We start from the raw sequence: 24,636 nt of genomic DNA on the forward strand, positions 1-24,636 counted from the left end.
GATTTCCATTTTCTTTTGTCAGTTACTGCGGATGACTCGATTGAGTTTCAAATTTATCAAAACAGAAGCCTATTTCATATTGCTTGCAACAACAAGATACAGTTTGGAACAATTCTCTTAAACATTTTGTAAATGAATTAAATGGGTGAGAGATTTGTCACAAAGTTTACGATAGAATTATTATAAGAAGTATTATTATAATTATTATTTTTGAGAATAAATGTCCCATTGTTCCGATAATTCCTTTCTTTTTACGAACATATGCAACAGGTATATGACATGCTTACCGAACAACGAAACCACAACCACATTGATTCAAATAATGGTGAAGGTCGGTCGTATACCCTAACAGTATAGTACAGTAATTAGAATATTTCACCTAAAACATGAATGGAAACGACATACTTTTATTCATTCTGCCTCTAACATTTCGGAAAGATTCATCTGCCAAACACGTGAGTTACTGTCAAGTTCAGCAATTCACTTTCAATAACTCTCTTTAAATGAATTTCAAATATTAAGTTAGAAAATATGTGTGCAACTTTAATGATTTCCGATCAAAACCTAACAGGAAAATTGTTGAAAATATAGAAGTTAGAATTGACTTGTTGTGCGTACTTCCAAAAAAGATTTGCAAAAGTAATTTGGGAGGTACAATCTTGCTGTCTTTCGAAAATGTATTTCATGCAATTGTATTATTTGTCCTGATTCATTCAATACTTTTTTTTTTTTTAGATCCAGCATCATTTTCATAGAATCTGCTGATATTGAGTTGATAGTTCCATGTAGCTGTTCAACTTGATTTTACAAATTAAAATCTTAGGTTTCTAACATTACTCACAAAATTTTGTTCTGTGAAAAATTAGAGCTTCGCAACACATTGAGAAAGAGTGGACATCTTTAAGGAATAATAACTTCTGGTAACAGTTTCTAGATTCAATTTATTTAACTTTAATAAATTTACAGATTTAAATCAAGAGAATATTCTTTCTGCATTATGGTAGCTCAAATGAAAGTAAATTCATGACAGCTGATGACACTGATTCTAGAAACTTACTTAATTCACTTTGCAAGCGTTTTAGCTTAAGAAAATTTAATCTTTTCCTAATATGTGATGTGTTAATTAAAATGATCCGCACATTTGGATTACATTTCAATTTTGTCAAACCAAACGACAGCGCTATTCATATAGAACCCTTGAAGAATGAAATGAGTTGACGCAAGATGAATTATAAAGTTGTTCATATTGTCTATAAGGATTTGGAATCTGAAAATTTACATGTAGGATTTCAAATTGATGGCAGTAATTCCTGGAATTTGAGACGTTTTTTTCTTATGCTTCTTCATAACTTTATTTGGGACGATTAAAAAGGTAAAATTTGTAACTAATCCTGCTCTTCAAGAATACTGCAAATTAATGCTCTAATGACAAAGTTCTTCAGGATATTGGCATGTTGTTTATTAGAGATGCCTAGCAATGAAAACTGAAAAAAAAAAAAAAAAAAACTAGATAGATAGATGTGTAATGAAGGATGCAAAATGCTTCATGCATATTTGATCATATGGATTACCGATAGCTTAAGCACATCTTATATCATTTCCCTCAGCAATTTAATTTTATTCCCAACACCGTGCTTATTTGGGTAATAAGAAATTTTAGATTTTACTCATTTTTCTAGAGTTTTGTCAGATTTTCTCAAAGTGGAAATTTTATTTCTTATTAAATGAATAATAAAATGTCAAGTTATAAGCAATTACTGTTAATAATGGAGCACTTTATCCACTTCTTTTTATCTATTTATATATACTGAAAAACATGATCTCTCAAAGTTAATGACCATAACGAACTTTTTACTCATCCAATTTTAGATGTCTTGGATAACGAGCATAAAAAATTTCGATCACTTCAAAGATAACGCGGACTACATAAAGGCAATTTACAGCACTTCTTTGGCATATCTTCGGGTTACTTCTTTTTTTATTAGTTTCTTCCTTCCTTGAAAATATTACATTGTCATTCAAATATTTAAGTCTTTTTTATACATATCAATTGAAAGCTTATAAAAATTTGCAGGATTTTTCTCCTGAAATGTTTTTAAGTGAAAGTGAATATTACGACAATTTCGGTTATGGCAAATGTTATGGTTTAACAAATTCATCTGTACAAGTGTGCTAGTATAATTCTTTTCTTTTCCTGATTTATTGTTTATTGAAACTGCGGAGATAAAAAAAAAAAATGATTTTGCTTTAGTGTGAACTCGCTACCGCAGATTTTAACCTGAAGTCAGCACCTTACAAAAAACGATTGGTATGGCATTTTAAAGAGTTTTGTTCTAAAACAAGTGCACATGGAATACCAATGATTAGTCGTGCACAAAACAAGTACTACAGGTTCTTTGTCTATTTTTTACAAATTTTTTAGAATACTTTTTCATGCATTCTGATGGTTTGCGTGTGGTTCTGAAAACTGGGTAAATTTAGAACAATATGGGTATTACTTTTTCTCGGATGCTTGACGATGTTGTATCATAATGCTGAAAGTGTTCTCGACAAATACCATCGAAATGAAAAAATTGTCGATATTCAGCTGAAGTTTGGCAAGTATTTTTGAATGAAGACTTTCCCAAATCTTCAAATGAAAATGTGTTAATATAAATTTAGATACGGCGCCATTTCCTGCTATTACTTTGTGCAATTTGAATCCTTATAAAGCTAGTCTTGCAACGGACATAGATGTCATTCGCAGAATGGTATTTTTCAAAATATAATTTATACAAAAGAACTTTTTTGAATATTATGTAAGAGGAGAAAGGACAAAATTTCACTTGTATAATAAATATTACTAACAACAGATATGTAATTAGAACTGGGGAAATTTTTCAAAAATTTGGTATGGGAAATAAATATGAAAATTTTCCCATTGATTTTATGAAATTCTCGTCAGCTAACGGCATTTGACGGTGCACTGAATAAAGCAAGTCAGACTATTTCGTCCAATATTAACCAGAGAAAGCAAAGAAATGCTGGTACTGTGGCAAAGGCTCAAAAAGCTTCAACGTTTGAACCGGTAAGGATGAAATTCCTGATTTAAATTCCAAAAATAAATTTTCTTATAATGGGTAAACCAGGTGACTTATTTTACATGTATAGAACATTTTTTCTGCAAATAGATTACTAATGCATATTTGATCAATTGTTCATTTTTAGACTGTTTTTCTTTAATCATATTATAGGGGTACTCAAAATGTATATGCGACGATTCGATTGACACTAAAAGTGAGTGTGAGGGTGAGAAGCATAAATATGAAAAGCCAAAAAACAATCGTGAGAAATGCATATGCGCGTTTGATAGAAGTACGAAAGATGCTTGGCCCTGTCATCTCGATATTTACTGGTCAAAGAATATATGTCAAAGATGTGATTCTCGAGCATTCTGCGAGCGTGGTTTTTTTAAGCTTACCTTAGCATAAAATATCGAGTTACATTTCTTTGTGTTTCTTTATGATTTTATCTTTCAATTGACTAGTATTCACAGTGAGCATGAAGGGACAACAAAATAGCAGCATTCCATGTATATGCGCACCGTCTGGTGTTTTCTGTGTTGCCTATGATGGTGATTCTGATATAATCAATATCTGGGAATATCTGAAAGATGGTGAATTCGCTGAAGACTCGACATTTGTTGAAGCAATGGGTTTTGATGGGATGACTGATGAGGTGAAATTTATTCAGATAATTTTTGTCAAAAGGAATTTAAACAAAGTGAAATGTGAATAATTGGGAAAATTTACACTTCCAATCGAATTATCGAACTCTTAAGGTAGCAATTGTAACAAAAGCCAAAGAAAACATCATATTTGCAATGGCAGCCTTACCAATGAAAGATCGGCAAAGAATTTCAACAACGAAACGTGAACTAGTCCATAAATGTTCATTTAACGGAATCGCTTGTAACATCGACCAGTAATACTTGACCTTAACATTTTTTTGCATAGTAATCGAATAGAAAATATGATAATTTGTTTTTTTTTGACTTTAACGTTACTACCAAGAGACTAGAAGTTAGCCAAAATTTTATTTTTTATTCCATGGCTAATTATATAAAATTTTTGTTATTCATAGTTTTAAAACGATGAACAAGCAATAGTCATATCGATATTCACTTTTTTACTTAAACTTATTTTAGCGATTTCTTAACTCACGTTGATCCGAACTTTGGGTCATGTTTTACTTTCAACCATAACCGAAGCATGAATTTAACTAGTCTTCGAGCAGGTATGTACCGCGAAAGTAATCCGTCATAATTCTTCTTATAGTTGATGGAGTTTTATGACTTCTGAACCTTGAAATAGCTGTTAGATTTATGTTTAAAAAATTTGCATAGGCCCGATGTATGGTCTTCGGATATTGCTGTATGTAAATGAATCGGAATATATGCCGACAACAGAAGCTACCGGAATTCGACTTACAATTCATGACAAGGAAGACTATCCGTTTCCTGATACGTTTGGGTATTCTGCCCCGACTGGATACATTTCTTCTTTTGGACTTAGATTGGTAATATATATATATATATATATTTATTTATTTATTTATTTATTTATTTAAAATTATTGTGAGGATGAATTTATTATGATAGAAGCTTAGAAATGATTTGTAGAAGCGAATGACAAGGCTTCCGGCACCTTATGGCGATTGCATTCCTGATGGAAAAACTTCAGACTATATCTATGAGAATTATGACTACTCTGTTGAGGTATATTATTCTTAAATTATTTTTAAGTAAGATATTTTTTAATCTTACTCAAACTGGACTAATTTTTAGGGTTGTTATCGTTCATGTTTTCAACAGCTTGTTCTAAAGGACTGTCAGTGTGGCGATCCAAGATTTCCATTACCGTCTGGACATAAACATTGCAAAGCAACGGATCCTTCAGCCCGTTCGCTTTGATGCATTCAGTGTCATTTGAAAAGATTTTCACGATTTGAACTCAAATTTAGTTTAAATCTCTATTACTTATGACTTTATTTACGACTTTCGAATTGGAACCCAAGAAAAGTTTCAGGACGTTGTTTGGACAAGCGCACAAATGAATTAGGAGAACTGAATGGAAGTTTTCACTGTCGCTGTCAACAACCTTGTAAGCAGTCCATTTATTCAGTAACTTATTCACCAGCTAAATGGCCATCACATTCATTGAATGTACAATTGGGCATCTGTAACGGTACAGCAGCTGAATGTAACAGACATTATAAGTAGGGTTTATTTCCATAATTCTGTAAATAGTATTAAATTTTCAACAAATATATATTGAGATTTTACTTATAACAGAAAAGTAACATATTTATTGCACATTAAATTTTTTAGGGAAAATGGTGCCATGATTGAAGTGTTCTACGAACAGCTCAATTATGAAATGCTCACTGAATCTGAAGCCTATGGTGTAGGTTTTTTTTTAAAAAAAAAAAAAAAAAACTTGAGCTATAAATTGAGAAAACTGAAGTGTGAAATGTATTTTATCGATATAAAGTAATGGAAATGTTACGAAGTGAAGAAAATGCTACATTTTTTAAAAGAAGCACTATCCTTAGGATTTACAAAAAATGGATGAGAAGTTTTAATAACTGTCTTGTACACTGAAAAGTTAGCTATGAACAAAAACCAGTAGTGCATTCATTCCTTGCTGTGGCAATTCAGTACCTATTATTATTTGTCAGTTCGTAAATTTATTGGCCGATTTTGGAGGACAGCTTGGCCTTTGGTGCGGTATTAGTTTTCTTACGTGTTGCGAATTTATTTTTCTACTTTGCGAAACAGCTTATATGTCTGCGCAGTACAATTATATCTTGTGGAAGAAGAAAAAGGAAAAAGCGAGAGAATTGGACAAGCACAATAATTTACTGTGATTTCTTGTTACAGTTTTGTTCATTTCATCACAGCAATAAACATTTTGTTGGATCTAAATATTTCACTCATTTGTACAAAATAATTCAAAAGCTTCGTCAAATATTTTAGTTTAATTAACTCTTTACAATTTCTTATCTTTCAAGTTTTCAGTTTCAATTTCTTGCATTAAATATTTATAGCATAAGAAAATATCTATGTTACAAACTAAAGTCTTCTAGGCCTACAATGAATTTGTGGGAAACAAGGAACATGTAAAATTATGCAAAATAAGTTGCCCCGGTGATATCCTATTTTATTTATTTTATTCATTTTAGCTTAATCCGTAGTTGCTAGCGAAAAATACTATTAAATTGCTTAAATCGTTCCTTCAATAAGTTCTCCGCAACAGTGTTTTGCGATACAAAAGTTGAACAGTTTTGAAAAGATTAATCTATCAACTTTCTCCAACTGAAATACCGCTTTTGATGTACTAGTTACATTTAAGATATTAAAGATATTCCAACGAAACACCGAGAATTGTATATCTAAAACAATGGGATAAAGCGCTGCCAGAAACTGCTTGTTTTACAGAATGCTGTTGCGGCGATTCAACAGTTCCACCAACAATGAAATTATTGCATTTAATCTGTATGTAGCACGCACTTTGATCTTCGAACTTCCTCAGTATAGCCCACTGAAAACAATAATGGATGCATTCCAGATATTTGAAAATCATAGAGTAACCTCGCACTTTGGTATCTGCAAGCCATTCAACTTATTTATAATTACATTCGATCCGTTCCTGTGTTATTGTTATCAAAGTGTAATAATTAAAGAAATCAAAAAGATAAAGTTTATTATTGATTATTCATTCAGTCGGTATTTGAGAACTACTGAATGCTGAAAACAGCTTCCATTCTACGCTGATCAATTCTACTCTGATCAAGGGAGAAGACTAAAGCGCTAGTTCTATACTGAAGTTTCTTTAAAGTAAGTAACAAGAGTAGGCAAAATCCAATGGAAACAATTTATTGAACCTTAAAAATATATATCATTTTCATTGTCTTGTTGAAGATAACAAATAGCTGTCTGAATAAGACAGTAAAGATGACAAACAACTCTTTGCAATCGTTAGAACTGTTGTGTAACATAAAAATTATTAATAACCGGCATATCTTTAAAAAAAGAAAAAAAGTGTCGAAAAAGAAATCCTCAGCGAACCATTGAGTTTCCAATTAAATTTTTAAATTCAATGTCTTGCATTATGAAATGAATTTCAATATTACTTTGATTTTATGCAGTGCCAAGCTGATGATTGCTGTTTTGATTTCGCTTCAAATGACGTTACAAGTTAGTGGATGGCGTTCGATTGTGAAGTGTTATTTGTACAACAATTGATCCTGAAGGATTTATGGATGAAAACCAGCATTAGAACAGGAGGAAATGGTTTGAAAATACTCGCTTTGTCAGAAAATGAACAATATGGTGAAAATTTTAGTGTAAGTTTTTCGTCCACTGAACGAAAATTCATCCGTGAAGTTTAAGGAAACGAATTAGAAAAAGTAGCGTAATTGGTGCTACTTGACTATGAAAGCTCATTCGATCACATTAATTTAGTAATTAATAATATCGACCTTGTATAACAGGATCGACAATATGAGCTATCAGAGAAACAACTGATTACTAAACCTTTCATTCTTTGATGACTCTAATACATTCTGAAAAATTTATTATTTCCAGTTAGAGGAGGCATTCGGAGTTTATGTTAAAAGACAAACTTGCGGTGATGGTTTTGGTTTTTGCATGAAAATGACGTTCACATTTGAAGATGGTGGTAGGGTTTTGTCCGGACCATTTAAATCCTCTTTTATTTAATACAAATGTGTATGCAACCCCTGTCAAACAAAGTTCAATGTATATGAAGCAAGGACAATTCATTTCTCATCTGGACATTTCCTTTGCAAGAGCCCATGTTTTGAGAAATTATGTATTTAGCACCGGAAATGAAAATGTACAGCCAACAAGCATTCGCTCGTAGCAGAGGTTCGTTTTTCACAGTAACCGAGTGGAATTAGGATAAAGCAGATAATCACTTCTGTAAATTCAACCCCCAATTTGACTGTGCAACAAAAACAATATCTTAACATGACTTTAGTGCAGTGAAATACTAAGATTCTCGCATATAAGGACAGTGATAGATCACAAGCAAAATTTGTGGAAGTATATACCTGACAGTTGGCAAAGTCTTCATCAGTAAATTTGACAAAATTACGTTAGAGAATAGGTCTACGGAGATTACCATAAGATTTTATACGGTAGCATTTTAAAATCCTTTTGTAGCTTTGAAAATAGTTCGTTTTTTTCAGATACTCTGGATGTATGTATTTGTAGCAGGCACCTTTGCAGTGGTATCATGAGGACACGATTTAGAAATTCTAATCTGTTTCTGGTACAAATTATCCCTTTGTATTAGTGAATAAAATACCTTTGAAACTGTGCAGACAAAAAGCATATCATATTGAAATAAGTTAAATCATAGAAAATAGTAATCAATCTAAGTGCAGAAAAGCTAGTTTCCGAATCTGCAATAAACGCAAAATTCATTGTATTACGGATAATTCCTATAAAGTGATATTACAATTAGACAGTTTTAGTAAAAAACAAATACAACTCGGAGGCAGTTTGTTTGTATGTCAGGTAAGACTGAGCAAACATGGTTCGTTTGAATACATTCTTGAAAATGAAGGAATTTGTTAGACCCAAATTGTAGCAAATAACAAACAAGTCAGTGCTTTATATCGTAGTGACTGTTACTCCAATATTACAGATAACAATTTCAATAATCCACGAGTTAATTCCTTATCGAAAAATCCTATAATGATACTGTTTAGAAACAAAGATTTTAAAGCATCGAATTCTGGAAAACCAAAATTTTCAAACATGATTAGCATTTCCATTTCTATTCAGCGCTTACTGCTGTTCATCTACTATTAAACGAGACATTTTTGTCTAGTACTGTGAAAAAAGGAAATCGAAAACAAAAGAAATTGCAATTTAATGTATCAGCTGCAGACTCAGCTGTGGTCAAGTCAGAATATAACTAGAAATTGACCACAAGTCAAATGAGATTAGCTGTGCGAAAGTAGCACTCGTTAAAAAACGATTCTTACCGCGAAACACTGTTGTAAACCAGTACAGCACCGGTAAAAAATAACACAATCAGAATGCCGATTATGGCAAATAAAAATTCAGCACCACTGAATTCTGCATTTTGCGTATAATTAGATGATTCATGTATCTTCAATAATTTACGATTGATTGCGTCGTATATTTTTACTGTAAAATCCAATTTTCGCAATAAATAGATAAATTGTTTCTTAACTCATAAAGAGATTTTAGAGGTGAAAAATAGTTCATGTCGTCTATTATTTGATTCCACCATTATTAGTAACTTTTTCGAGCCACTCATTGCTCTTTGTGGAAGACAAACACTTTGTCTAAAGTGTAATAAAGCTTACGAAACTTACTTTAAACTATTTTAACATTTTGAACTATTTATTATTATTGATTTCTTTATTACTGTTATCATTATTATTATTATCATTATTTATTATTATTATTATTATCATCAGTAAATTTATTACTAATTTATCACTACTAATCTAATCAGTATTATTAATTTATTATTATTATTATTATTATTATTATTATTATTACTGATGAAACATAGCTGATATCATGGACAGAATTGAAGAAATCGAGAATTTTTTCGTGAAAAAAGTAACCCCAGTACCTTTGCGTTTATAGATACTGAGTACAGCACTTTCAGGTGCTCACCGTTTCGCTCCATATTTGTTATCTGAAAATTCTAAGAATGAGTGAATAAGAAATTTAAGAAAACAGAAGCAATCTCCATTACTGTTACTAATGCAAATATTTAATTAGTCAGGTGAGTTAATAAATGATGGCAGGCTTTGAAATGATGAACAAATTTATTTTATATTTATTAGTATAAACTAACTATGTGAAAATTGAAGAGGAAACAAAGTTGAGAATAACCTTAATCTGTACTGCATCTTCACTGATCGGTAAGCGTCCTTCATTCAAATCAGTGAAAAGCACAAATTTTTTCAATGCTAGCAATAACTTATGATTCAGTTCCACTGCTGTTAAATTGATACCAAGCGGAATTTTCAACTGAAGTTCGTAATGTTCTTCATTTTCAAAGCTAGATAGTGCACGTTTGAATTTACTAGTGGAAAAGAAATTTTGCTGTTCGAATTCAGTCTCCGGATTTTCATGACCATTTTGACTTTCTTTTTTTGTTGCGGAGTCATGTTGGATTATTTTATCGAAAATTTCTTTCAGAAAGGTGATCATGGGGATAGAAGGAACTTCCAAAGCACTTTTATTCCATTCCTTATGTTTTGAAATTTCATTTGCGTCAAAAGTTATTTCACTCTTTGCTTCGCTATCTTGTAGAATGAAATTGTCTGAAATGTAAAGCAAATTTGAAGCGTCGAAGTAAAAAAGAATTTGCAACATTTGCCGATCGTTTCTAGATTTGTAATAAATTTAAATTAGCCATACTGTTAGTCGGGAAAAAAAGTAATCATGAAATAAACAACCCTTTCGAAATGAAACGGTAGACGGATAATGAGCAGTTGGTGGAAATTCAAATGGTAGAGAAACAAACGGAGTCCATGCTGAGCCTGAAATTTCTAGAGAAATAAAAAAAAAGTACAGCAACAGATGGTAATAAAAATAAGGTGTCACTTAAGCATCTAATAAAAACGACGAAATAATAACCGATTGAACGATTTGTTTTCACAACGATCGGTTTTTCTGACGTATTCATTACCGTTGGTTCTTTGGTAAAAAATGCTGTAAATAAAAGAGCTCATCGGCATAAACTCTACGAAATACTAGGCATATGCAAGCAACAGAAAATATAGGATCATAGTATTACTCAAAGTATTACTCAAAAAGTATTAAAAAGCATTACTTAAAATGTATTTAGGCAAGTGGAACATCAATAAAATCTTTATAACATTAAAAGCAATTCACTGTTAAGTTCCTTATAGCAAAAATTAATTTCAGAAAATTAACTGAACTTTTAAAACATAAAGTAAATAAGGCTAGAATTGATTCTGTTAAGAATTTGATTTTCAATCAAGGAAAATAGCAGTAGTACTTTAACTTACGAGTGTTCTGCAATTCTGATGGTTCTATCTCGATACACTTAGTAGTTGTTCCCATTTTTTGTGGCGTAAGACTTAGTAATGCATCTAAAATTTTAAAATAAAGCATTTTTTGCCACTTTCTACGACATAGTTGATATTTTCCAGTTTGAGGATTTATGGAATATTATATATTACCAAACCCTTAGCACAGAAGATTAAGTTATCCAAAGAAATTGAGAATCTAAGGGATAACGAACTGAAAAGAATGAGAAGGTGTTATAGGTGTAAATAGCAGTAGATCGTACTATTATTAAAACAGTTGCTACACTAATTATTTAGCAATTCTGGAAATTGCAAAAGTTGTTGTCCGTTTTCTTTAAAGTGTTCCAGAATTTTAAAATTAAACTGACACGGGATATAATAAATCTACCTGTATGCGTTGTGGTGGCAATCATGGTAGTAGGCATTGTAATAGGTACACTGTTTCCTGCAACATTGCCCCAACTAAATTCGATAAACTCAGTTTGAACATAATCGCGATTCTCATCATTGGGATATTCTTTTTCGGAAACCACAATCTCAGTAACATCACCAGGATTACTTGCTGTTGAAGCGTTAATAACTGATTGTGGGATGTGAGAAGTGATCGGCACCGGCATACTGCTAATAATGACTTCAGCTGTGCGGTTGGTGATTAGTGTTTTAATTGGAATAAGCGGAATGGTTGGGACTATAGTCACTAGTGAACTGGATAGTAAACTCGAAAGCATAGCTGTTAAGGTGAATGAAGAACTAGAAGATATAGTCCTTAATGTGGATAATGTTCCTGAAGAAGCGACTGTTGACGTATCTAGTGAAATAATTGATGTCATTGTTGTTTCTAAAACTTTTGGCCAACTAGGCACATTTGTCCAAGTACCAATTTGTTCTGTTTCTGTAGCCTCAGCAATAAAACTTGTGAGCGAAGTGTTTTCAGAATACGACAGAGCTGTACTTTCAGTAGAACTTGAGGACGTTGAAGTTTTATTCCTAGTCAAAATGGTTGATGATGATTCAGGAAATATAAGTGTCAATTGAGGAAGCAAAGGGGTCATAAAAGCTGATTCAGGAATACTTTCGTAAATATGACGATCGGTTGTTGCAGCAACTCCAGTTTGGAAATCACTACTTACATTAGCCATAATAAATGGTATTTGTGTAGCCAATACTGTTTTATTACTGTTATTATCTCGTTCATCTGTGGGGAAATTATGGTCAAAATTATTCAACGTGGTATCCTGAAAATGGTCCTGAGGAGTCAGAAATGGAGTTAACATTGTTGGCAATGATTCTAAATGATTGTTTGCAACGACATCCACTGAAACATTGCCGGTGAAAACTTGTAAGTTTATTTTTCCACCAGTAATATCCACCGCATGATGCGAAGCTGTTGAAGCCATCTGTAACGCAGGGAAATAAAAGTTATGAAATTATTGTAGAATTCTAAATTCACCTTTGCGTTAAAAATTATTTTCAAAAATCTCATTAATATGATTTAATCTTGCACTTCGACTTTTTAATCCTTTCATTAACTTGATATAGTTGATAAATGTATTCAAATTATAAAAAGAAAAAAAAAAATGCGAACATTTGTTGAAGTAGTTTGCACTGTAATTTGTGAACGATTTGTAGATGCATGAATGGAGCTAGTATTGCCAGATTTCAACAAAATTCTCAACTGCATTGATAAAAGATTTACATTGCCAGCAGGACGTATTTCTCGACCTTCAACGACGACCGCTTCTCTTCCACGGTCAATGACCACTCTGTGAAAAGACTATTAGTCTTATATCAAGAACCTTATACCAAGAAGCACAGGAAAGTGAAAAAACTATTTCGAACAACCAACTTTTAAAAAATACAAAACACGAAATTTTGGAATTCTCTACGAATGTCCTAAATTAATTTGCTGAAAACTCAGATACCTGGAATACTGATCAGTACTAATGATGATATTTGACGAATTAGGGAGCATTTGTACAATTGCTCGTTCATTCTCGCATTGCACAATCATCTCGTGGTCAGAAACCAATATTTCAAAAGGTGATACAATAGTTTTCAAATTAACCATGTATAATCCTGACCTTATCCTTAGAAAACGATAGTCTGGTGTTATTTGTACGGTAATATTTCCATATCGCATTTTCATCTGAATAAGGTTTAAGATTTGCAAACTGGAAAAGTAAAAACCGTTGCCATAAAAATTATGACAGTTCTTGGCAAAAATTTGATCAGAAAGTGGAGGAATTCTAGAAAAAACTTCGAGGATTTTTTAAAACAAAATTTGAACCAATATACTTAGATAATTAGCAGTAATTAAAGAAATGTAGAACAACATGGAAATCTTAAAAGTGTTAACCTGTGCATTGAAAATAGTCATGTTAATATTGTAGTTACTGCTGACTGAAACAATATGAAGTTGACGATTAAGACCATTTAAAATATTGGAACCGATAGTGATTTGACCAGCCACAGGTAACTGCCAAGTAACAGCCGAAACGTGAGCCCACTGGCCATTAATTGCATTTACTTCAGTAATACCATTGGAAAAAATTAAGTTGACCTTCTTATCAGCTCTATACTCCATATAGGAGTGACCGTCAGTGCTTCGATTTGCCCTCAGCAATATCTGAAAGTCGAACTGATGACCAGTTAATTAATGTACATCAGCTTAACCAGGACAAAGTAGTTTATAAGGCTTGAAAAAATCTAGAGGGTACAATTCCCTGAAGCATAGACTAAATTTCATAAACTATTTCCAATTAATCCTAAAAAAAGATTGCTTTTCAATAAAAAGTTAACATAGTTTGGAAAACTAGTAGTACGGGGTTTTAATCATTCTGTCTTTTTCCCTTTCCGTTTTTCATTACATATTACTCTAATTGATCTTTTAGAAAACGTTTGCAAATCAAAGCTTGCTATGATAATTCTCAAACAATGAAGTAATTCTTTCGAAACTATTCATCAAAAAACCAAAGGGACTGCAAATAGTACGCAAAGTTTTAGGACAGTTACATAATTCACAAAAAATCATCTTTTCATAATGAAGGGGAAACTTATCTGGATTTGCTCGCATTTTGTTTGAAGAATTACTTGTGAGAGCTCAAAAATGGAAAGAACATTGTTATAACCGGAAAATTTTTCAGTTTGTCCATGCGGTTGAAAGTCTAATCTTGAATTGCGTGACCATACTTTTCCATGCAGAAACTTTTCTTGGAATTCAACTTTTGATTCATCTGAGATGACAACTACCCAATCGGTGATAGAAACATTGGAACTGGATGAATGTACCTGTGTGACCATGATCTTCATGTAAGTCAAATAGGAAATTAAGCACTCTGAGATATCTAATCCTTCGTCTCAAGAACAGTCATAGTGATTTATCCCGCTCCTTTTTCTAATTTCCAAGGTTTTGAAAGAAAAACTCAGAAATAAATAGAAGGTAAAGGATAAAGAATTACTCCTTTGAATAACAGCAAGGATATCAATAGCGCTCTGTAAAAGCAACTTGGACTAGATAAAATTAACTGCTTTAACTGCGAGACATTTCTGACTTGCAGTTAAATATGAAACAAAATTCATAGTAGTCTGCTCTGTATAACTGCTAAAGTAAAGCAAAAGAAGCAGTTTTATCGTGAGAGCTAATGGAAGAATGAAAATGAAGTACCACAATATGATCTGTAGGCAGTGCATGTTGTTCGAAATGCTGTTGAGTAGTAACAAGTTGGTAATAGCTAAGAAGTAGAATATAGACACTGGGAACAAAGGGCAGTAAATAGCAACAAGGCATTCGGTACTAGGTCAGGCTTATGTAAAGGAACGTGAGCATGTTGGCAATGCCATCCTACCCAGGCAGCCACCGACCACACCTCATCCGTTTCTTGAAGCTGTATATGCTCCTTCCTAGACACCAGTATCCATGGTGATCTTTTGAAATATCTGGCCAATAAACAAATGTACTCCACCAACAACATATCCTGCACATTCCTCGACACAGTAAATTGCTATTCCCCAACCTTCCCTGAAACTTTTGATAACTAATCTTCAATCTCTCTGTCCTCTCTTCCTTTAGAACTATGCTGTTAGATTCAACTACAATTTGGTCTGGAATTGACAGTATTTAAAAATTTTGAAATTCGAAAAACCGCAATAGAAATTCGCTGACTGACCACTCTGTCATCATTGGTTTCAGTTCACTTCCATCGAACTATCCTCTTGGCGCGTCATCTCTCAACTCTAAAACATCATCAGGACCAATTTCTTACAACTATTCGATGGTTGATCTAATCGATATACTCACTATATCAAGGAGCAAAATGGAAAAATATTTATTAAAGTATCCATTAGAACAACATAAAACAGTAGTATGACTTCTTATGATTCCCATGCACCATTACTAACAGCTTGACTTACTCGCTAATTGTAAGATGGAAACAGTTTGAGCAAACCATCGGTAACTAAAAAATAAAATTTAACACAACTTACAGATACACATATTAACAAAATTGAATTAGTGAATCAACAACGCTGCGCACTTGGTAAAAAGTAAATTTGCATAAGACGGATAATAGCTTACCAAATATAAGGTATTCGAATTCAAGAAAAATTAAGTTTTGGAAAAAACAGGAATGAAATATAGTATGGAGTTTGCGTATGTATGATGAGGCAGTTACTTGAGATGAACAATGTAATTCAGCACCAACAAAAAAGGCGACACATGCATATGGTATCAGTTGATTGGAATCATAGTAGTAGTAGTTTCAGTAATCCCGAAGAAATTATTAGTACATTTCAGAAAAAAGAAAATATGTAGATATCAGAAATACGAAACTAAATTTGCAACTTAGAAATGTGAAATTTGAAAAGAGTTGAACATTGAAATCTCAACACATTCAGAGAGGTTACCACTACGAAGCACAACTGAGGATAAAAAGAAAGGAAAACCCGTTGGCAAGCACTGGAGTTAAACAACAATATAAAAGCATACTACTAACAGTACCCTGAATCCGATGTATTCGGTAATTAGAGAAGCCAAAAATGGTACTTGCTTATTACTCTAAGCAGCCATAAATATGATATAAGTTATTATAACAAATTCCTCTCCCTCATTTCTGCCTGAACTTGGAATAATTTAACGCATTTTTGGATTAGGAATAAATTTACAATGTCGAAGAATGACTAAACGATTTGCACGAAGTATTCTGTACGAAATATCACGCTTTACGAATAAAGATTACACAAGGTCACCGTCAACATGCGCAAAATTAAATGGAGTGGTATGTATTCCACCATGATGTAAAAACGTGCTCAACATTTGTGACGTTGTGTTATTATTTGCAAGTAAACTGGTTGAAGAACTGACATCAATAATACGTGGTTTATGTATTCGACGTGAAGAATCAACATCATCCACGTCGGTCACCAAAGACAGTGAATCTCTATCCGCAAAGCTAAACGTTGTATCACCATTTTCCGATACCTTCTAAATAAAAAAGATCTACAGTATCCAATAATTTCATCTCATAATCTGTAACGTAATGAAAACTAATTTCTAAGCCACCGAATTTACCCAGATTTCCGTTTGCATTGAATAATTAATGCAATTATTACATAAAATGCAAGTATTTCTTTATGACTGTTTTATTTGAAACGAAAAAAAAACTCAAAAATGAAATACTGGGTGGTGAAGATTGACGTAATTATGCAGTGACCTTCGCAATGTATTTGATTTGATAACATCACCATATAGATTTGCTAAAAATAGACAGGTGGGGTTTTTCAGCAATAAAAAGAAATGTGGCAAATTAAGGTCTGGTTAACAAATTAAAGAAAGTTATGACATACGATCAAATTCATATTCAACCAAACATTCCGGTTCATAGTAATTAACTGGATCCACTTGCTGTACATATCCATTTGGACTAACTTCCTCAAAAAGTAATTTCGATCAGTTTAAAGATAAAAAATATGCATTGGAAGTAAAATATGAAACAGACAATTTGTTGTAACAAATATTAACACATACAATCATTGTTCTCAAACTCTGGTCATCCTCGGAATGTGGATCATGACCTAATTCGCTTCTGCTTGTATTGATCGAATCCGGTCTACATAGGCTTTCAGCACATGTTAACGTTCCATACATTTGTACTGGCCTTACATCTAAGCCGTTATTATTGGCATTTCGTACCATCTCCGTTTTTTCTGGAAAATTATTGCAAAACGAACATCACAACAGCTGCCTTCATTATTATTATTATTAATTAAGCGAAACTAATTAAAATCTTATTACGATTTCGGAATGAATAAATCAAACGTCGCTCAACTTACCTTGCAGCTGTCTCTTCCGTTTTCGTCGATGAATGTAACAGAGTAGAAAGCAATTTAATAATAATAGAATTATGCAACATATACCAAATATCACGATTACTGACATAGGAAAAGAATCCTTCTAAAATAAATTGAAGCATTTTACAGGCATGTGTACCGTATCACAACTTAATTTCTTAAAGCAAAAAATAGTTCTGGTTTCGAAGTATTAAAGACTTGGAAATCCAAAACACACACGGAATATTATATCAACCTTTGTCGCACTAATAACATCCATTCCGTATTCGTCTTTTGTATAGACAGTAATAGGGGGTCGAGAAAATTCTGACACCATGCCACGTTTATTTCGTGCTCGGATTGAGATTTCGTATAGACAAGCTGGTTGTAATCCTCGGATTTCTACTTCCTAAAATTTCTCATAAAACTTACACGATATGTATAGAAAACTAAGAAAAATAGAAGCATATGTCATTTTTTACATTTCATTCTTCTACAAAAACTTGCAGTAGCCGAAAAATTGTTGACATATGAAATTGTCATCCATTAAACAGCATGTAACCTTAAGCTATTTTATTCAACAACGATGGTGTGAAATTTTAAACATTCCAAAAAACCAACCGGAAATGACGAATTAACGATATGATAAACACTCTCTACAGATGTCTGGTAACGCACTTCAAATATTTGTTCCGAACCTCCATCAAAACCAGGAATCCAATTAAATGACAGAGAATTTTTTGTAATATTTGAAACTCGTAATGAGGAAGGAGTATCCGGGGCTGTTGGCGGACTGACTCGGATTTCAACAGTATCTTCTCCATACCTATTTATTGCGAAGCATTTTACTGGATGCTGGTAGTCGTAACGATCCAAAGAAGAAATATAAAACACACCCTGGAATTTAAGCATTTCTTATACCATTAATTTTTAAGTACCATCACTTAAATTTGACAAATTTGCCAAAAACTAGAAAATTATGGAAACGATATTAACCTCAAATGTAGAATAATTCAGTTGAAGGGTTGTGAACGAATATTTAGAACTATTTCGCCGGACTGGGCTTGATTGGCCTTGAACAATCCACTGGAAATGAGCATCCGGAACTGCATGTGCTCTACAACAAAGTTGTACTCGTCCACCCAAAGGTCCAGCAGCTCGTAAAAGCGATGGTTGCCTAATGATTGCTGGTGCACGATTCACCAACAGATACGCCACAGTGCGATTAGCCTTAAATAATGTAAGAATTCTAAGATCCAGCATTAACTCTATTACAACAACCAGCAATTTGTTGTGAATCTTCAACACATTTATAGCAGCAATTATTGGCGAAATTCATTTATTCATTATTGGCATATACGCGATGAAATTCATTTAAAAGATTTAAATAAAGACTACCAACCACCCCTTTTCCGTTATCGGCAAGGCAGATATATGCACCACTTGTTTCAAATGATGCATTGAGTCGCATAACAGCTCTAGTTTGTCCAACAAATGACACTTCTTCAATAATTTGCTCGTCATGTAACCATTTTACCATGCCATCACGCTTAGGAACGCCATCTACTTCACATTCCATAACTACTTCCTTACCTACCGTGGCTATCACTGGTGAGGTTATATGCGTCACATACGCTGCATCTGAATATCAAGAAAAAAAATTGCTGAAAAGAAAAAGAAACACTAATTATGGTAAAAACAATTTTACTCCCAGAACAAATATTCCTTTCAAGTTCCTTTACGAAAGTTAACAGTTTATTCTTCAAAATTTTCTTAGAAGCAAGCTAAGACACTCCAACTGTGCACTACTCCTCGTTAGCGAATAAACCCAGAAAAGATTAAGAATACGATAATAATGCTTACATTCCACAGTTACATAAACCGTAACATTGACTGTGCCGATACTGTTTCCTGCTATAAGAGTAAAAAGACCACTATCAAATCTAGTGACGGAATGTCCAGATAAGACAGGTCCTGCAACAGATTTCTTAAAATCAGACAGCTCATTGATCACAGAAACAAAAGAACATTGCATGGTTTTAAAAATGTACCTCTAGCTGTAATTGCACCGACCATATGTTCAAAATGAGAACCATCTTTTCGCCATCTCCAAGTGCTTACTGGTGGATTAGCACGTAATGTAATATTTTTTTTGAAGTCATCACCCTCACCGATGACAATAGCTAAAGCCCCATCTACCACTATTCGTGGAGCATCTAAAAATTACATCACTGAGTAAAGGAAATTAAGCAAAGAAAATTTCTTACCTTTCGGGGAGAGGGAAGAGGGGGGCAAAAAACTGTAGCAGATATTCCAACTTTTTCTACTACTAAATGCAAAGTATAACTCACAAAGAACATTCAGTGAATATAATGCAAATTTCTGTTCAGCCCACTGCGGATGCGATGCAGTACATTGAACCTCACCGCCATCCATCTCTTCCGTTGGAATGAACTCAATAACACTTTCCATCTCATGTCCACCATACTCTTGATTCCTTAAAATGTTTGGAATAGATGGAACCTGCACAGCTCTAGATAATAATGAAAGCGCTACACAGTTGCTCTGCATTAAATAATACAGCAGCTTAAAGTGAGAATAAATGCGTTACTAATTCAACTCACGATCGATTATTGCGTTTTTCCTCAAACAAGAACCCAGCACTAGCAACAACTGGGAAAGTCCACGTCAACTGCGCTATAGGATTTGAAGAATGAACCAAGCAAAACAATTTCGTAATTTCTCCCGCTATGATTAGTCGTTTGCTTCGATCCTGACGCACGGTAACCCGCCGTGGTGGGACTGAAAACTTTTTTTAATGCACAAAAATATCCCAACTTCTCCCACCTACTGATCTAAAAGTTATTAAAATTCAAAAATCCTATCACTGACATAAAACAGTCAAGGATTTTGTAACAACAAGCGGTTCATCTAATGCGCCATTTCTGGCTTCGCATTTCAATTGCTGATTATTCATCGTGCGATCAAGAGAAACTGATATGGCACTTTGTGAAATGTCACCCAATGCAGCATTTCGTGTTCCTTTGAGCTAAAAATATTACACACTAATAAGTTGGTAAAAGTGTAAAAAAAATTTTGAAAGTTCATGCATTTCTATCTACATTCTTTTCTTGCAGAGCAATGTGTAAAACATAGAAATTCTACTATCTTCTAGAATAAATAGTAGAGCAGCCAGAAATCACATCTTTATTTCTGCTAACTGACAACATACTTACTTTTTAATAAGCACACGTGCATAGCAATAAATGTGTGACTAACGCAATATAGTGGTCACAAGACAAATGCTGAACTACTAAAACCTAACCTCCTTCCAGCGAGTTTTATTTTTGTGTTTGGAATTTCGCTATAATGACAGAATTTTTGAAAAAGACAAGAAAGAATTTAAAAAGAAAGGAATTTAAAAAGGGATTCAGAAATCTCGCATTCAATAATCAAAAGCTGATTACTCTGAAATATTTGATATTTATCTACAGTGTAGTTTAAAAACTCGCTTTTGCGCATAACTTTGGTCACAGACCTGCTATCAGAATTACAGTCTAAAAGAGAAGTTTTAAACCTTTTCGACACCCCTGAACCACGTTAACGTCGCGAGTGGATTTCCTCCTTGGGATTCGCATGTAAGATTCAGAGTTTCACCTTCCAGAAGTATCATTCCTTCAGATCCATAAATGACCGGTTTCATGGGCGGTGCTATAAATTTTAGTAACAATTCCTAAAATTGTACATTGAAAATGAAAATTTTTAGCCATGAGAAGTTAATATATAATAATTCCATATTCAAATGAAAGCTCACAAAGGATGTGAATAACCAATTGTTTGCTTGTTGTTCCTTGATCATTCACAGCAATACATTGAACATTAATTTGATGTTTAACAACATTTACATCAGTTGAACTGATGGTTAGATTTGAAACAGTAACAGTACCAGTAGTCTGTTCCAGATATGAATGAATTACTGACTGTACTGCTTGTCCATTAATTAGCCAAGAAATTTTGGCTGCTGGATTCGATAATCTAAAACTTACATTCGTGACGTAACCGCGAACTCGTATCTTCGTCAGAATCTACCATTTTTTCCTACCCACGTGTATTTATTTCGGAAATGCCCGCAGCATTTAAAAAAGATGAATTTAGAAAACATACCCCGTTCTACATTGTAGTGCAACTATATGTCCAGTTCGTACAGTTGTTTCTCCTGATATTTCAATGCTACGAGGAGCAACTGAAATTTGAAATCTTTGAACAAAATTTAAAAACACAATTTATTAGAACTCGAAAAACTTACATAAAACGGAAAGACGAATACCCTCAGAAAGAGGTACATCATCGGCTAAATTTGTTGACTGACATTCATATACAGCACCATTGTCATCTGCATCAACTACCATTGAATAAATATTAACAGTTTCCTGAAAATATAATATAAAATGAGAAAAGCAAGCTTCGTGCTTTTTTGTGGTAAAAAATTCCTTCAATAAGCATTCCCAGAACAGGAGTGGAAAGAAAAGGAATGAAGAGGAGTTTTAAACAGGAGAACAAAACAAGATCCAGTGTGCAGATTTGTCCTAGATTTCTAACGGGAACAACTATAAAGTTTATTGGAAATGAGTCGATACAGAATTTACCACTCATTTTTGAAAATTACAGTATAATCATGATAATCATGATTATACATATATTACTGGTCATAAGTCGCAAAGTATTATACTTTTTGCTTCTATCTTTTTATTCCAAAGAGATATTTGCAAATAATTTATTGCAGCTAAGGTTCCTAAATTTGCATACTTCCCAAAAAAGAAGATAGCAGCACGCTGGGTTGCATGGAAATATCCGGATTTTAAGTAACATACTTTCGTTAACTCGTTATACGTATAATTGCTACCAATAAGGTTCCGATGAAGAAACCAAAGAAGTCTGGGTGGTGGATTGCCTCCGACCACTGAACACTTCATAGTGATGTTATCACCAGGTTTTAGAAGACTAGGTTGACTCAAAACATCTATCTTTGGTACTTCTGAAGGATCTGAAAACATAAACAAGAACTACTGACAGTTGCATAAAAGCCCTTCGGTGATAAAGAACCCAACTTATGCGAGAATCGCTCCATATGGAAGGAAAAATTTAACACATGAATGAATATACAAAACATTGTAATAAAGTGTGAAATATGATCAATATGTCAAGTAATGAATTTTATAAAATTACATAGAACATTAGGTGTGATATTCACTCTGAACTGACTAGAAGTTGATGGATGCAGAGCTTCACAAGTGAGAACTGCTCCAATGTCACTTTTCCTATAAAAAAAGATAATGAAATTCCAGAACAGAACGTTGACGTATGAAAACCAGGATCAATATCCACAGTAGTAACTTTTCCGGAGGCACTGCAAATTGATAATATACTGCAGGTCAGACAAGGAACTTATTTTCATAAAAATGTACCGGGGCTTCCAGGACAAAATTGCGAAAGCGGTGACCGTACGATTTGCATTCATTTCAGTCCATCGTATAACACCATCCTCAATCTTCTTCCCGTGAATGTACCAATTTATAACTGCATGAGGCTTTCCGTTGGCCGCCATGCAACTCAGATTATAATCATTTCCTTCGACAACATTAATAACGGAATCAGGATCGATATCCATAATAGCAACTTTTTCCGGAGACACTACAAATTGTTAACACTATTAAGAATGCTAAAGTGTAGGACCGGTTAAGGAAACAGGTTGAGTAGCTAAAAATGCGTCCCTTCGTTTCATCATATTTCACAACTAAATTTTACTGGCTAACTCATCAGTATTCAAGCATAATGAACTCATAAATTAACAAAAAAACCGAACGATCGAATTCCGAACAAAATTATTTCTTGGCATTTTTACTGATAATAAAAATTTTAACTCATTATAACAACGCTCTGATAGCTGTCTTTCAAATGCTCTTGGGATGTGATAATGCACTGAACAAGTTCATTCAAAAGATGGTCGGTCCCCTAACAACATTCAGTAAAACTAACCAACAGTTTAGTTGGTCACAACTAGTAAGCTTTGAATAACTGTTGAGGTAAGTAATGCGATTATCTTACCTAAGACATTGACAAAGGCAGATGTTCGATAAGCACCCAGGCTGGGATGTATCATTTGACATTCAAACAAGCCATCATCCCTCAATGTCACGTTTTCAATTTTCAAATGTTTCTCATCTGGACTGTGGATCACGTAGCTGAATCGACCTTCATGTCCAGACAATTTCCCTGCACCGTGAAAACTGAAAATGAATATTATTATTATATCTTTTCTGCGCGTTACAAGTGCTCCTACAGCTTCCATTTTCGGTGTCCTACTAGTTAGAATATGAAAACAACTCAATTTCACAGAGCTCAAATAAGACTAAAATTGGATCAAGAAAAATTGAAGCGAATTAACACTTATATTAGACTAGTTTTGTGAACAATAAAGTAAAAAGTCTATGTAGTTAAAGGATGAGAAACTAACCCCAAAAGACTGCCATCATTATTTCGCCACTGGCTGACTAATGGCGACTCATGAGCAGAGCATTTCAGAAGTGCATCTTCACCAAGTAACACACTCTGAAACACCACGAAATTATTTTTTCACTCTTAAATTGCGAATTAAAAAATGACAAGCTCGAAAAATTTTTTAAATTAGTAAGGCAACCTGATTTCTGGGTTCCTCCTTGAAGAAATTTTGTACAACACCATATGTCAAACGCAGCCACTGCAGAACTATAGTGGTAAGCAAAGCAACCAGCATTTCATCGCATTCATGCACACATCACTATAAAAGATTTCCCTAGAAACTTAAACTCGATGACATTGGAAGTCGGGCTGCTGCGGTGAACGCTTCAGTTTATCCATTTTGTCAAAAATGGAAATGACATTCAAATTGCGATTCTGTGAAGGGAACGATCTGATTTTCCAAATTTACGAAAAGCAATGGTAGGAGGCGGGAGAAGAATACAAAAAAAGGTACTGCAAAAGGAGAAAAGTGAGGCAAACCTGAAACTTATCAAGGACGAGAATGAATACCACTGCTGTCACCGGTATACATTATCCTAAATCGGCACATCCTCATCCTACTTATCAAGCGCTTTAATGCAGGTCAAAAATACCGCTGTTATGAAAAAGCTCTGCTTACTTATTGAAATCTAAATACAGAAA

The 24,636-nt window shown here is 33.5% G+C and overlaps 4 protein-coding genes across 4 annotated transcripts; 2 read left to right on the forward strand and 2 right to left on the reverse strand.

The window, feature by feature from the left end:
- Positions 1-386: 386 nt before the first annotated feature.
- On the forward strand, positions 387-5,907 carry Bma-mec-4 (Uncharacterized protein; the record flags this gene model as incomplete). Its single annotated transcript, XM_043073715.1, has 17 exons — positions 387-455; positions 1,870-1,965; positions 2,075-2,167; positions 2,252-2,391; positions 2,482-2,597; positions 2,662-2,750; positions 2,945-3,067; positions 3,234-3,276; positions 3,536-3,717; positions 3,821-3,963; positions 4,187-4,275; positions 4,385-4,557; positions 4,661-4,756; positions 4,826-4,940; positions 5,067-5,256; positions 5,369-5,444; positions 5,719-5,907. 17 exons carry the CDS (start codon positions 387-389, stop codon positions 5,905-5,907), a joined length of 2,022 nt encoding a protein of 673 aa, XP_042929649.1.
- Positions 5,908-7,245: 1,338 nt separating this feature from the next.
- Positions 7,246-7,962, forward strand: Bm11006 (Uncharacterized protein; the record flags this gene model as incomplete). The annotated part of the gene is made up of 3 exons (XM_001899247.2): positions 7,246-7,386; positions 7,628-7,721; positions 7,883-7,962. 3 exons carry the CDS (start codon positions 7,246-7,248, stop codon positions 7,960-7,962), a joined length of 315 nt encoding a protein of 104 aa, XP_001899282.2.
- A 784-nt stretch (positions 7,963-8,746) lies between these two features.
- On the reverse strand, positions 8,747-15,083 carry Bm11007 (Uncharacterized protein; the record flags this gene model as incomplete). Its single annotated transcript, XM_043073716.1, has 14 exons — positions 8,747-8,759; positions 9,058-9,185; positions 9,681-9,746; positions 9,947-10,380; positions 10,516-10,599; positions 10,697-10,771; positions 11,092-11,175; positions 11,501-12,509; positions 12,698-12,875; positions 13,035-13,258; positions 13,469-13,738; positions 14,203-14,400; positions 14,777-14,843; positions 14,974-15,083. 14 exons carry the CDS (start codon positions 15,081-15,083, stop codon positions 8,747-8,749), a joined length of 2,940 nt encoding a protein of 979 aa, XP_042929650.1.
- Positions 15,084-16,342: 1,259 nt separating this feature from the next.
- On the reverse strand, positions 16,343-24,229 carry Bma-syg-2 (Uncharacterized protein; the record flags this gene model as incomplete). The annotated part of the gene is made up of 24 exons (XM_043073717.1): positions 16,343-16,591; positions 16,787-16,863; positions 16,954-17,038; positions 17,135-17,313; positions 17,440-17,560; positions 17,693-17,845; positions 18,058-18,333; positions 18,433-18,666; positions 18,839-19,077; positions 19,300-19,410; positions 19,488-19,652; positions 19,788-19,933; positions 20,061-20,238; positions 20,329-20,485; positions 21,014-21,147; positions 21,251-21,471; positions 21,601-21,679; positions 21,743-21,866; positions 22,308-22,480; positions 22,663-22,754; positions 22,902-23,127; positions 23,542-23,723; positions 23,951-24,045; positions 24,134-24,229. 24 exons carry the CDS (start codon positions 24,227-24,229, stop codon positions 16,343-16,345), a joined length of 3,792 nt encoding a protein of 1,263 aa, XP_042929651.1.
- Positions 24,230-24,636: the final 407 nt, after the last annotated feature.

Source organism: Brugia malayi (assembly GCF_000002995.4).
Source record: "Brugia malayi strain FR3 genome assembly, contig: Bm_v4_ChrX_scaffold_001, whole genome shotgun sequence".
Lineage (NCBI taxonomy): Eukaryota > Metazoa > Nematoda > Chromadorea > Rhabditida > Onchocercidae > Brugia > Brugia malayi.